The 14,425-nt window shown below is 45.6% G+C and overlaps 1 protein-coding gene and 1 long non-coding RNA gene across 2 annotated transcripts; one reads left to right on the forward strand and one right to left on the reverse strand.

Moving 5' to 3' along the window:
- Window positions 1-3,096: 3,096 nt before the first annotated feature.
- LOC133089758 (RWD domain-containing protein 4-like) lies at window positions 3,097-3,787 on the forward strand. Its single transcript, XM_061187896.1, has one exon. It carries the CDS (start codon window positions 3,113-3,115, stop codon window positions 3,701-3,703), a length of 591 nt encoding a protein of 196 aa, XP_061043879.1. The 5' UTR covers window positions 3,097-3,112; the 3' UTR covers window positions 3,704-3,787.
- Window positions 3,788-9,892: 6,105 nt separating this feature from the next.
- LOC133089759 (uncharacterized) lies at window positions 9,893-10,994 on the reverse strand. Its single transcript, XR_009700740.1, has 3 exons — window positions 10,942-10,994; window positions 10,070-10,143; window positions 9,893-9,966 (listed from the first exon to the last, which is right to left on the reverse strand). It is a non-coding gene; the product is annotated as an uncharacterized LOC133089759 (long non-coding RNA).
- Window positions 10,995-14,425: the final 3,431 nt, after the last annotated feature.

Here is a 14,425-nt window from a genome sequence, read left to right on the forward strand (position 1 = left end):
CTGCTGAGCCTGCGCTCTGGAGCCCACGAGCCACAACTACTGAGTGCACATGCCACAACTACTGAGTGCACGAGCCACAACTACTGAGTGCACATGCCACAACCACTGAGGCCCGCGTGCCTGGAGCCCGTGCTCTGCAACAGGAGAGGCCACCGCAGTGAGAGACCCACACACCACAGTGAAGAGTGGCCCCCGATTGACGCAACTGGAGAGGGCCTGCGCACAGCAGCGAAGACCCAACACAGCCAAAAATGAATAAATAAAATAAATACATTTATTAAAAAAAAATGTTGATCAAAAGAAACCAGACACAAAAGAAATAAACTGTATTCTTGGATTTATGAAGTTCTTGACCAGACAAAGCTATCCTTAGTGATAAAAATCAGACCAGTGGTTGCCTGGGGCAGGGGTTGAAGGGGTGATTTGTTGCAAAGGTGGCATGAGGGAACATTTTCTATATTTTGATTGTGGCAGTTGTTATAAGAGTACATATATATATATGTATATAAACACATGTATATTAAAATGAAACTGTACATTTAAAATGGATGCATTAAAATGAATGTTAATTTTACTTCAGTTAAAAAAGTCTAATAGACTAAAGAGAAATAATAACCAAATGCACTGTGTGAATTCCAACTGGATCCTGATTTAGTGAAAACACACCTATAAAAGATTTTTAAGATGACTGGGAAATTTTGAATATGGTCTGGCTGTTAGGTAATACTACAGAACGATTGTTGATAGTCTCAGGTGTGATAATGTTATTTTGGTTGGGTAGAAGCATGTCCTTACTCTTAGGAGATGCATGCTGAAGTATTTAGGATTGAAATGTCATGATGTCTGCAACTTATTTCAAATGGTTCAATAAGAACAAAAATATGTGCACAAATACACACAGAGAGATGAAACAAATCTGGCAGATGTTAATACATGTTGAAAAGATGAAGGGCATATAGAGTTTCACTGTACTTTCAACTTTTATGACTTTTCTACATTTCCCACCAACTTTCAATAATAATAATAATAATAGCTATTATTACTACTGGGGGAAGAAAAGTTAATGTTGAGGTGTTATGGCTTGCCCCAAAGTCTACAAATTCTTCTTTAGAGGACACTTATGAAGACATGGCTAGAGTCATAATTTTCTCCAAGTTCTTCTAAGTGCTTGTTTTTGAACAGAATCCCAGAAACTAAGAGCGTTACAAATACCTGATTGCAGCTCTGGTGGCTTTCTGGCTCTCTTGGTAGCTTGCTGGGGCAGGGAGGGTCTCGAAACATGTTGTGTCAGGGACACCCAGGCGGGGGCCACTTCTCTGCTGCCCTTGGTAGGAGGGAGGTGAATGGATAACCAGTTACCTTCCCTCCTCCCGCACTGTTGAACCCTTCTCGGAGCCTGCACAGGCGTTCCCCAGCTGAATCCTGCCAGCCAAACCAAGTCTCAGGGAAAACAAGACGCAGGTGGCCCTGTTTGCTAAACAGTGAAAAGCAGGTTTACGCAGGCACCTTACAAAAGGCTACACACCCCTTACAAAAGGTTACATTTTGGCATAAAAATGTCTCTCTTCAGACCTCAAAAGCCTGAGACAGTGCCCAGAGCCTTGGGCAGGTGAGGTCTTGGAGCTGGTGAGGGAAGGGTAGGAAATCTGGAAGTTCTTCCTTAGGAAGGCCCACCTTCTGCAAGTAGGGGGTGGAGTCAGGGAAGGGAGGAGTCTGATGGGGGGAACCTGTGGTAAACGTGGGAAATGTTACATGAGCGTTTCTGAGGTTAAGGGCTGAAAATAGTTCACTGGATCGGGCTGCTGGGTGGGCTTGGGGCTCAGGGCCTTTAGTAATTTCCTTAGGTAAGGGCTGGGGGGTAAGTAGAAGGGCTTAGAGATTGCCCAGGAAGGAGGGAAATGGGGGCACAAGGTGCAAAGGATTCTTCAAGAAGGTGGGTGCAACACCGTGATGGTTGTGGTAGAGGGCGTGAGGTCGGGGAAAGGAGGAGAGTGTTTCAGTGTCTGGAGACCTGAGCGTGCCCAGAGACCAAGTGGAGCGACTGGGACAGACGAAGTGGGATAGTTAAGAGAGCCAAGGGTTAGGGATGAGATCATAACCCACGTGGAGGGCAGTTTAGCAAGAAGAGACTTCTCTGAGACGGAGGGAGAGAAAGAGGGGGGCAAAGACGTGTGGGTGTTTTGAAGTCCTGGGTAGATACCAAGGCCACCCAGCCAGTTTACACACTACACATTCTACTTTCATATCTTTAGAAATAAGAGTGACATGACATAAATCACAGCAAGATCCTTTTTGACCCACCCCCTAGAGAAATGGAAATAAAAACAAAAATAAACAAATGGGACCTAATGAAACTTAAAAGCTTTTGCACAGCAAAGGAAACCATAAACAAGACCAAAAGACAACCCTCAGAATGGGAGAGAATATTTGCAAATGAAGCAACTGACAAAGGATTAATCTCCAAAATTGACAAGCAACACATGCAGCTCAATATCAAAAAAACAAACAACCCAATCCAAAAATGGATGGAAGACCTAAATAGACATTTCTCCAAAGAACATATACAGAGTGCCCACAAACACATGAAAAGATGCTCAACATCACTAATCATTAGAGAAATGCAAATCAAAACTACAATGAGATATAATCTCACACCAGTCAGAATGGCCATCATCAAAAAATCTAGAAACAACAAATGCTGGAGAGGGTGTGGAGAAAACGGAACCCTCTTGCACTGTTGGTGGGAATGTAAATTGATACAGCCACTATGGAGAACAGTATGGAGGTTCCTTAAAAAACTAAAAATAGAACTACCATACCACCCAGCAATCCCACTACTGGGCATATACCCTGAGAAAACCATAATTCAAAGAGTCATGTGGCTGGCTCGCCTGTTGCGGAGGCCGCCGGTTCCCCGCTTGCAGCCCTCCGCCGACGGCTTCGCGCTGCTCGGGGACCGGGAACCCGCGAGACTCTCGTCTGCGGTGCTAAGGGTGTGCCTCAGCAGCCCACGGCACCGAAGAGGAACGCCCCGGCCTTGGGGCCACCGCCCTCGCTTTATTTTCGTTGTCGGGAACGCTGTCCGCCCGGGAGGTGCCCCGTGACCCGCGCGATGAGTGCCAACGAGGACCAGGAGATGGAACTGGAGGCATTGCGTTCTATTTATGAAGGAGATGAAAGTTTCCGGGAATTAAGTCCGGTTTCATTTCAATATAGGATAGGTGAAAACAGTGATCCCAAAGCCTTCCTAATAGAGATTTCCTGGACAGAAACCTATCCCCAGACACCTCCAATCATATCTATGAACTCCTTTTTTAACAACACCATCAATGTATTTCTTGTGCATTGCAGATCGTCAGCTGTAAAACAGAGCATATTAGCCAAGTTACAGGAAGCAGTGGAAGTCAATCTCGGGACGGCCATGACCTACACGTTGTTTGAATATGCCAAGGAAAATAAAGAGCAGTTCATGGAGAATCACCATCCTGTTCATTCTGCTACGTCCATAAGCAATATCATCTCAGTGGAAACTCCTAACACAGCCCCATCAAGTAAGAAAAAAGACAAAAAAGAACAACTTTCAAAAGCCCAGACACATAAGCTGGCAGATAAAACAGATCACAAAGGAGAACTTCCTCGAGGTTGGAACTGGGTTGATGTGGTGAAGCATTTAAGCAAAACTGGCTCTAAAGATGATGAATAGCACTTGGAATTTGAGACGAGGGAGGAAGAGCATCCTTTAAAAAGAGTATGAAGCCCTTTTCAAATTCTCATCCCAATGGAGCAGAAGACTGAGTGAACAGTGAGTTCACAGCATGATCCATATTAATAGGCTTCTCGTCTTTACGTCTTCATCCCTTCTTTCTCTTAATTACTGAAGCGTAAATTGCTTCAGAGAAATTTAAACACTAGTATTTGAACTTTATACATAATATTCTTTGTAGTTCCTTTTTATTTTTCAAGGGTGAACTGCTTTTTAATAAATGAATATCTGTTTATACTTTCCTCCTGGTTTGGGTTATGATGTTTGATCATGAGAGCTTTCAATGGTATGTGCAATAGGAGAAAGAAAAAAAAAAAAACCCCAAATCTGCCAAATGCATTAGAAAGCATTTGACTAGAAGTGCTGGTTCCTAATTAAAACCGTTCTCTTTGCTGCATATACCAAAATGGGAGTAAAAGATGACTTAATATTTAATTTTTATATTGTTAGAGACAATGGTTTTAATAAATTCCTATTTATCTGTTGTTGTGTAAAAAAAAAAAAAAAAGTCATGTACCACAATGTTCATTGCAGCTCTATGTACAATAGCCAGGACATGGAAGCAACCTAAGTGTCCATCGACAGATGAATGGATAAAGAAGATGTGGCACATATATACAATGGAATATTACTCAGCCATAAAAAGAAACAAAATTGAGTTTTTTGTAGTGAGGTGGATGGACCCAGAGTCTGTCATACAGAGTGAAGTAAGTCAGAAAGAGAAAAACAAATACTGTATGCTAATACATATATATGGAATCTAAAAAAAAAAAAAGGTTCTGAAGAACCTAGGGGCAGGACAGGAATAAAGACGCAGACGTAGAGAATGGACTTGAGGACACGGGGAGGGGGAAGGGTAAGCTGGGACGAAGTGAGAGAGTGGCGTGGACTTATATATACTACCAAATGTAAAATAGATAGCTAGTGGGAAGCAGCCACATAGCACAGGGAGATCAGCTCGGTGCTTTGTGACCACCTAGAGGGGTGGGATAGGGAGGGTGGGAGGGACATGCAAGAGGGAGGAGATATGGGGATATATGTATATGTATAGCTGATTCACTTTGTTTTAAAGCAGAAACTAACACACCATTGTAAAGCAATTATACTCTAATAAAGATGTTTAAGAAAAAAAAAGAAATAAGAGTGACGATGGTTACTAATACTGTACTGCATATTTGGAAGTTACTAAGAGAGTAGATCTTAAAATTCACAAGAAAAACATTTTAACTATGTCTGGCAACAGACGTTAACTAGACTTACTGTGGTGATCATTTTGCAATACATGCAAATATCAAATTATGTTGTACACCTGAAACTAATATAATGTTCTGTGTCAGTTACACCTCAATTTAAAAAGAGGAAAAAAAGAACAGAAAACATAAACTTTATTTTATGTGTAGATGTAGATCTAGTTAATTATAGTTAATTCAGGAAGAAAGTCAGAAGGGAGGGGGGAATAAAGAAACAGATGATTGGGAGTCTGAGACAATGAGGAAAGTCAAGTCAGGAAGTGATTGAAAGGCATGGAAAAAGTAGCAAAGCAGAAAAAGATACAAGGAAAGATCACATAAAAACCCACCAAGAGGTGGATAGTCAGGTCAGGCACACAGACCCCTCTGAAGGAAGCCCACTAGGAGTGTCCCTCTAAGTGAATTGCTGTTGCTTTTTCGCATCTCTAGGGGGAAGTCACATGGCCTGCAGTTGACTCAGGTATTCTGTCCATCTGCTTTAAAAATGTTTCTCACTTGGCTTGGATCCATTCTCTCTGGAAAGAGACTGGCAAAGCAGGTAGGTCAAATTTCGTTTTACAAACATGGATTGCAAAGCATCATCTTAGTGCCCATACAGATAGAAAAATGAATAAAAGAGGCTCTGTCCCTGCAGCAAAACGGTTCGGGCCTCAGGCTGTGAAGTGGGATGCAGCAGTGAGTCTGCTCTCAGAGGGGGCATGGCCGGTAGGCTGGGAGGTAGGTTTGGGGCTCAGAGGTAGTGATGACCTGGAGGGAGGTTCTTTATAGTACACACTGGACTGGGCTTTTCCTGCCTAAAGACAGGGCCAACTTAAGGCTAAAGAGGCCTGCAGGGGCTCTTGTCATCCTTACAGCCATTTACCATTAATGGTCCCGTGGTGACTGCCGTAGGTAACAATGGTTGTGTTATCCATATTTGGGGCTATAATCCGCTTCCTTCCAGAAATACACAAATGAGGGAAATAATATTGCCCTCTTGGAGTTAAACCCCCCTCAAATCCACTCAACACATACAGGATGGAACCGAGAGAAGCACATTTACCGGAGGAGGAGTGCCAGAGAACACGGCATTCATCCCAAGAGTGTGTGCCTTTTACATGTTGTTCCCTTTGCTGGAACGCCCTTCCCTGCATCTCTAGCTACCAAAATACTACCACCCCATGTAGCATTTTCTACCCTCTAGAAGTATGTGTTTGACTTTTTTGTAGTCCATATTTTATTCTATCTTGGAGTAGAGTTTGTGGTTACATGTAAGTCTTCCTTACTATAATACAAACTCCTTGACCATAGGAAACAGGTCTTACTCCATACTCTCTGCATATCATGGGTAGTCAATAAACGTTGTTAAATGAGAAACTGAGTGAATACGGGATAACCCCTCACTATGCATTGAAAGGTCTGGAGACCGGTCCCAGTACTGCACATTCCTAGAAAGAATGCATTCCTACTAGTAGCCAGTCACAAAAAAATTACACATTGATTTCAATCCATAGTATACTATTGTTACTTACTTGCCTGAGGAAAGGTCTGTCCTAGGTTGGGATACCCAGAAACAGCCTTAGAGGGGGATTCTCGTCCTTGTGATATGTTGAGGAAGTGCTCTCAGGAGAAAAGGTGTGAGGAAAGAAGGAGATGGGAGGTGGTGCGGGGACACTAAGCAAGGATGCAGTCTCAGCTGGAGACCAGCGTCAGCCTGATCCCACGCAGCACAGGAGCATTAATTGTCCCACTGAGCTGGTCTTCCATGAAGTAAGGAGACTGGCCTTTTGTACCCCCATGTCAGCTTGACTTTGGCTGGGGGTTCCCTTGGGGGTGGGCATAAGCCTCTGGGAGAGAAGGCACCCATTGGCCGGGGGCAGTTCTCTAGATTGGGAACAGCTGTGAGCTGTCAGCAGCCACATTCACAGCAGCTAGAGGGTGGGTGCCCAGGCTCGGCTAAGGAAATCTGGGCCAGAATTTTTAATCCATTTACAGTGAATCTCTGGTGGTTTCCAGGAGCTCCCCTCCCCTAGTCTTCTTTTCTCTTTCCTTTTCTCCTTCTTGGCTAGCCCTACAGGGTCCTGGTTTCAACTGGTTGGTACCATGACTGATGGCACTGAAAGGGCCACAGGGAATTCATGCGGCTGATGGTCCCTTATGGCTCAGGTCAAGTTCTGTGGAGAGGCACGCCCACAGAGAAACAAACATTTCATCCACTAATACCGTTCACCTTTCATAGTTTAACCTTGAACTGTCCTTCAGCTGAAAGATCTCTTCCCACTAGTGGTGAGGAGGAGGGGGAATGCAGGGAACAGAGGAGATCAACAACCTCTTACTGCCACCCATGTAAAGACACCACCTTAGAATTTCCCCTACTTGGTAAAAGAGATATCGTTCCTGCAACTTTGCGACCCTAGTCAGGGTTCAATCTAAGCTGCTATAATAAGCAGACCCCAAGGTTGTTGAGCAAGACAGATGTGTATTTTTCTCTCACAAAACAGCCTGGAGGAAGCTGAGGGCTGGAGAGGTGACTCTGCCCCATGAGGCTGTCTAGGGACCTGGGATCAGGAATGAGAGTTGCATTGCCATCGCTGATATGCAGCTTCACTGCACAGTCTGCAATGGCTGCCCAGCTCTTGCTGTCATGTCTGCACTGCAGCCAGGGGAGGGGGAAAGGGCCAGAGGGGTCCCTTGCTTTTATTTGTTTGTTCATTCCTTAATTTATTCATTGTGGTAAAATACACATAACATAGAACTGATCATTTTTAAGTGCACAGTTCAGCGGCATTAAGTGCACAGTCCAGTGGCATTAAGTACACAGTTCAGTGGCATTAAGTATATTCACACTGTTGTGCAACCATCACCACCATCCAGCTCCGGAACTTCACCTGTTTCTTTCATGGGCATGATCCTAACTTGGCATAGATCACTTCCACTCACCTCCTTTAGCCAGAAATTAGTCACATGGCTACACCTGCTGGGAGGGAGATGGAACTGAATGTATTCTCTACCCAGACAATTATGTGCTCAGCTGAAACTTGAAACTTCCTTGGTTAGAGGAAAAATGTGCAGCCCTACCAACCCCACTCTATTTCATCCTCCAAGAGGCTCTGCTCCTTTGCCTGTTCTTTCAGTCCTGTGTTTTGTCTCCTATCTGTACACTCTTTATGTGTCTGCCAGCATCAGGGCTGGCTGCCTGGGGTCTGGTGCCTAGAAGACACAGCTGCTTTAAACTGCTGGTGGCGGGCCATGTATGAGAATTCAACACATACTGACATGTTCCCAAAAAGTTGAGTCTAGATCAATTTTTGTAAAGAAAATTGTCTTTAACTTATTTGAAATACTTGCATATATAAAGGATGTTTTTGTGAATCATTTGGTAAAATGAATAATTATTTCTAAAAGATTGGCCACTACCTGATCTGTCGTTCATGTAAATGTGGAGTCAGATTCCTAGCTTGGTATGGGGCTACCTACTGCGTTTAGTTAGGTTCTTCTGGTCCTGCTGTGGCAGGTGCGGTTCTGAGGAGAGATCAGGCCACAGGTTTTATTACTTCTTCAAGGTCAGCTGATCCTGGTATCTATTGCTGTATACAAATCATCCCCAAACTTAGGGGCTTAAAGTAACAACAGTCACTTTATTATCTTTATAAACTATGGGTCTCTGGGGCAGAAATGAAGTAGTGGGTTGGCCTGTCACTTCCAGCTCAGGGTGTCTCATGTAGTTGTAATTACATGTTAGCTGGAGCTGGAAGAGAGAAGGGATGAAGCAGCTGGGGGCTGACAGGGCATTGGTCGCTCTCCTCATGTAGTGTCAGGACCTCTGTGTGTGGTTTCTCTACATGGAACAACTTAGGCTTCCTCGCGGCATTGCTGCCCCTGGGCGATCAGACAGCTCCCATGGCGACTAAAGGCTTCCAGAGCGAAAGCACCAGTGAACAATGTGGAAGTAGTGTCTGATGACCTAGCCTTGGAGGTCACATGGTGTTGCTTCCACCGTACTCTATGAGACGGTCGCAAAAGCCCATCAGTTTCAAGGGCAGGGGACATAGACTCCATCCCTTCATAAGAGTAGTGTCCAAGTAGCAATGTAAGAAGAGAACGAGAAATGGGAAATGCTATCGTAGCTATCTTTGGGAAAAACAGTCTGTTGCGCCAGCTTTGGCTAATTAAGAGCTTCGTGAGCTCCATAAGATATGAGGCAGGAATCAGGAAGTCACTTGGGTTTCCCAACTTGAAATTGCTAAGCGTGCTGGATTTTGCTTGTCTCTTTTTAATGTGGAAGATAAGCAGCATTGGTCTGGAGAGAATTGGCTTTTATACAGAAGAGTAATCTGCTGTAGTCTTCTGCTTGGCAGTGAAAGCAGAAGCAGCAGCAGCGGCAGCAAACAGAAGCATCTGGAAAGACTCTGCAAGGATCTGAAATTGGCCACGGTGGTTTTTAAGGAAAAAGCTACTGAAAGTCAGTTTTCCTAAAATGTAATCAGTGTCCTCTACTTATTCAGTTTCTGCTCTTAAGTTCTGTTTACACGTGACCAGTATGCAGCTCCTCAACTCTCCTTGCCCTCTCTCTATATCATGGCACTCCTATTTCAGCCACTGGCATCAATTTTTAGTTTCCCAGTTTCTAACTGAGAATCTGATTTCCCATGCTATTGTTTTGAACTTGGCTACACAGGTCGTAAGTCCCTTCCTGCTAAGGTGACCAACTTGTCCTAGGAATTTTCTGGTTTGAGCACTGAAAGTTTTGTGTCCTGGGAAGCCCTTCAGACCAGGCAAAGCATGATGGTTGGCCGCCCTTCTCTCTGTCTAGGGAAGGGTTGCCCTTGGATCAAATGCTCACCTTAAGAGAAGGAGACCTGGGTCATCTGGTGTCCAGCAGGGCCACTGTCTTTCAGCAGTGTGGGGTAGCTTCTCTGAGGAGGGGGTATGAGTTGGGCCAGCAATGATCAACGTTTCTAGTTAAAACTGTAACTGCATGAATTACTCATTAGAAAGGGAGGAATGGAGGTTTTGTAAGTACACGTACAGCAGTTTGAATGTAGTAGGGAGAGCAGGGAAGTAGGAATCAAAATACCTGGTTTCTGCCATTGAGTGGCAATAAAACCCCAGAGCCAAAGAATTCATCTTTATGAGCCTCAGTTTCTCCATCTGTAAAATGAAAAGATTAGACTAAGGCTTGCTTCCTTTTTTTTTTTTTTTTTACTTTTGTTCTAGAACTTCATTCTAGAGGGTAGAATTACTCATTCTCTTCAAGACATGGTCTGGTACCATCATCGTTCCAGCAAGGTTCTCTCCTCCCCTCCCTTCCCTTCTCCTCCCCTTCCTCCTTCCCCTCTCCCCCCCTTTCTCCTTCCCCTCTCCCCCTGCCCCGCCCCTCTTCCCTTCCTGCTTTCTCCATTCCCAGCACCGATCCTTTTCTCCCAATAGGCAACCACATCAATATGAAAGCTATTTATCTTTGAGTAGGTATGTATGTAGTTTTATAACATATGAGTATTGTTTCATGTATGGATTTTTAATTTTCATATGCTATATTGTGCTACAGACTTCATTTTATTCCTAACTTTTTTTGTACTCAGCACCATTTGCTAGTCTCTAAGGCTCCTTCCGTAGTGACATTTTATGAACCTTTTTAATATCGCAGAATGCTGTTATCCAGAATTCTACCTAACTGGAAACAAATTATCAGCGAGCTTTCTAGAGTGACAGAAAAGACAACAAAGTATCTTTAATCCCCCCCCAACCCCCCCACCCCTGCCAATTGTACCATTTGGTCTGCATGAAGGGAACCAAATGGATGAATATGCAGAGAACGTTGCTGGGGAATAGAGGAAGTGTTAGATGGCAAGAGCAGTTATGAATGCACCTCTGGGCTTCCGACTCTGTGAACTATGAGGCCTTCCCCAAGCCTCCCAGATCCTCTGAACTCTCACTGGGGGAGCTCACCTCTCCCTGAGGCTGGTGGGCATTTTCCTAGGGGAGGCGGGCGGAGGAGTTCCCTGGCTCTGGCTCATGTTTCACCAGAAACAGATAAGGAAGGCAGCTGCTTAAGACCTCGGCCGGAGATCCATCTCAAAGAGCGCAGATACCCGCAAGCTCTCACTCCTCCTTCCCGGGCGGAGGACCCGGTGGGCGTCCTGCCCGGAAAGTTCCTGTGGCTATTGGTGGCTATTAGCAGATCGGTGACTCGCAGGCTGAGCCACTGTCTTGGTGGCAGTGAGGCTCCGGGCGCCATGTGTTGCCTGGGAAGAGGCTGCAGGTGGGGAGCAGCTGTGGGTATCAGCCCCTCGTGTCACTGCCTGCCGACGCCTGGAGACCGGATTCCCTTTCGGGCAGCAGCGATTCACACTGGGTGGCCTCTGGCTTGTCTTCTACGTCAGCGCCACGGAGAACTACCCAGAAGACTGACAAAAGCAGAGATCCCCTCGGAGGAAAGAGGGCCTCTCCTCTCTCCCAGGCTTCTGGCTCCACAAGGCCTTCACCCTTCTGGCCCCTCAGCAAGCTTGGCAAGATCTCGCCAGGCTTGGCTGGTGAGGGCCGGGAGGTCAGGGTGGGACGTGGGGTGGAGGGTGCCTTATGTTCCCCCAAGTGACACACTTTATCACCAAAACTTCATACAGAAGCACATCTGGACTCTATTCCAGGCTTAACGATTTCTGCTCCTTTGAAGATACAAAAACAACAAAATACAAAACTGAAAATAAGCAAACATTTTAACAGGCACACACACAGACAGCAAAGACCTATTGTTTCCAGCCCGTCTCCAACTTTCGGCTGATTCCACATTCAGATATGCAGTATCCAGCTTGTGTTTTTCAGCTTCCCAGAGGAGGAGATAAGTGCAGTCCTAGGAGTACATACACACTTCACCTATATGTCTTCCTTTGCAGTAATAGGACTTAACGCTGACTCTAAGAATCAGAGAAGGTTCACCTTGGCCTTCAGACCTACTAGCAGCTGATCCTTCGTACCCAGGGAATGACTTCAGGGCCTCCTGGCAAGGGCCTGGGCGCTCCAGCCCTACCGGGGACCCAGCTCCTCAAGTACCCAATGGGGAAGTTTAAAGAAATGTAGCAAGATAAAGTAAAGGCACCCGATCGGCGCTGAGCTTACTATGCTACATTCTCTTTTTGTATCATCTCACTTGCTCCTCATACCCTTATGAAGTAGGTACTGTCATTAGCCTCTTTTATAAATGTGGAAACCGAGGCTCAGAGAATCTAAGCAGCTGATCCAGCTACATATCTAGTGATTGGTGGAGCCAGGATTTGATCACAGAAATGACTCCAGAGCCTAAGCTCACTCGTAACCACTACGCGTGTGTAAGCTCACACACACACACACGCGATGGTGTATACATGTGCACTTTGGTTTATGAAGTGTGATCATTTTAATAATATTCACAGAATCATAGGTTGTTGGAAGTCACCTTAGAGATGACCTATCTGGCCCCTGCCTGACTTTTGATTTCCACAAAAAACCAAAGTGGGGACTTGCCTTAAAGAAATAGTTCTTAATTGAGCAAGAATCAGAATCACCCGGTTGCCCTGGACCCCAACCCCAGAGCGTCTAATTCAGTAGGTCTGGGGTGAGGCCCAAAATTTGCATTTCTGACAAGGTCCCAGGTGATGCTGATGCTACTGGGCCTGGGACGGCACCGTGCGAACAACTGCGTGAGAGTGAATTGGACCCGGTAAGGACTGTAAGACCTACCGCAGTGTTGTTACTTACACTTTCTTAGCAATGTCGACAAAACCTACACATGGTCACTCTTAGCTGAGTCACTTTTTCCTAAATAACTCTCCGCCTCTCAGCAACAGAACCAGAATGTGGTAGGAAGAATTCTAAAAAAGGCCTCCCCCCCGAAGGATTCCATACCCGTTGTTCCCCGAACCTGTGAACGTGATAGCATTCCTGTGCCTGTGTTATGTTATACGGCACAATCCATCTAAAAAGGAATTATCTGAGTGGGTATAATTTAATCACACAGGGCTTTCAGAGATGCAGAGAACTTTCTGTAACCGTCGCAGCAGAATAAGGCAGAAGGAGGAGGTAAAACAGAAGTCAGAGAGATTTGAAGCCTGAGAATGAAGCGAAGTGCCATAGCTGCTGTGACGATGGAGAGGGCCACAAGAGAAGGGATATGGAAGCAGAAAGTGACCTTCAGCAAGGAACCAGGCCCTCACTCCTGCATCTGCACAGAGTCCAATTTGCCAGCAACCTCAAGGAACGTGGAAACAGATTCTTCCCAGAACCTCCAGGTAAGACGATGCCCGACTCACTATCAATATAATATGAGGGTCTTTGTAAGCCTCTAAGTTTGTGGTTGTGACCACAATAGAAAGCGAATACACAGGTACACAGATTCCTGGATCCAGAAGGGAGCTACAGCCCAGTGCAGACCTACCCCATCAGAAGATCCTTATGGTTTGACGAAAATGTCAGGGGCTGTGACCTAAATTCCAGCCCCAGCAAGGTAGCATTCAGTTCAGTCTGAAAAAAAGGCTGTTGGAGAGAACAGCCTGAGGACCGCCTGCCCCAGCGCCCCTCGCAGACAGCCTGGCTCAAGAACTCGGCAGAGAGGTTGTCAGCATGTGCCTGTCCTTCATGGAGGAGCAGTTTAAAAACAGTTTAGGAAAACAGATCGTCCTCCTGTGCCGCTACTTGGTCAGATAACATACTTCCCTGTTTCTGAGATTAATCATCTATAAAGATGTCCCTGACCAGGATATTAGGAAGCTCAAGCAAGAGGATGGGATAAATGCACAGAATCTGTACAGCAGTGATCCCTGCCCACCCACCCCTCCCCAAGATTCTTGTTATTCTTATAACAAAGTAAAATTCATGGAGACCGTTTTGATTTTCAACATGACTATAGTACAGCTATGATAGTACAGCTATGATTCAACCACTGCGTCTTTTTATTGTAAAAGGTGAATGTAACTCTCCGCTGCCACAGTCAGACGCAATTCAAGTAAATAAAACAGGTTAGCAGCAGATAATTCCTGCTATTGAGATCCCGCCAGATACCTCCAACTGACTTACAGACACCTGACGTTCGTATAAGTGCAGATTCACTTCTCAGGGCTGAGGTTCCACATCTGCTCCATCTGTACCGTGCATTGACCCTCCTGCCACTAGCCCTTGTCCAGGTGCTGCTGAGTACCGTATGCGGCCTTGCTCGAGCTCCCTGAAGTCTGCAGCCTTGGCCCTCTGAAGGCACAGGGCTGGTTGGAGCATGGCTTTTGGACCCTAGCCGCCCCCTCCATGACAGCTGCCTGTTTCCCTGCTCTGGCCCTAATGACAGGCATGTCCTGGTGGAAGTACCTGCCTTGTGTGGGACACCAGGACCAGTCTAGGCCCTGGACTTCCGAGCAGGGTCAGGAGCTGTGCGTTCTGACCCTCTTTTCCTCTCACAGCAGCTGAATGC

Source organism: Eubalaena glacialis, chromosome 4 (genome assembly GCF_028564815.1).
Source record: "Eubalaena glacialis isolate mEubGla1 chromosome 4, mEubGla1.1.hap2.+ XY, whole genome shotgun sequence".
NCBI lineage: Eukaryota > Metazoa > Chordata > Mammalia > Artiodactyla > Balaenidae > Eubalaena > Eubalaena glacialis.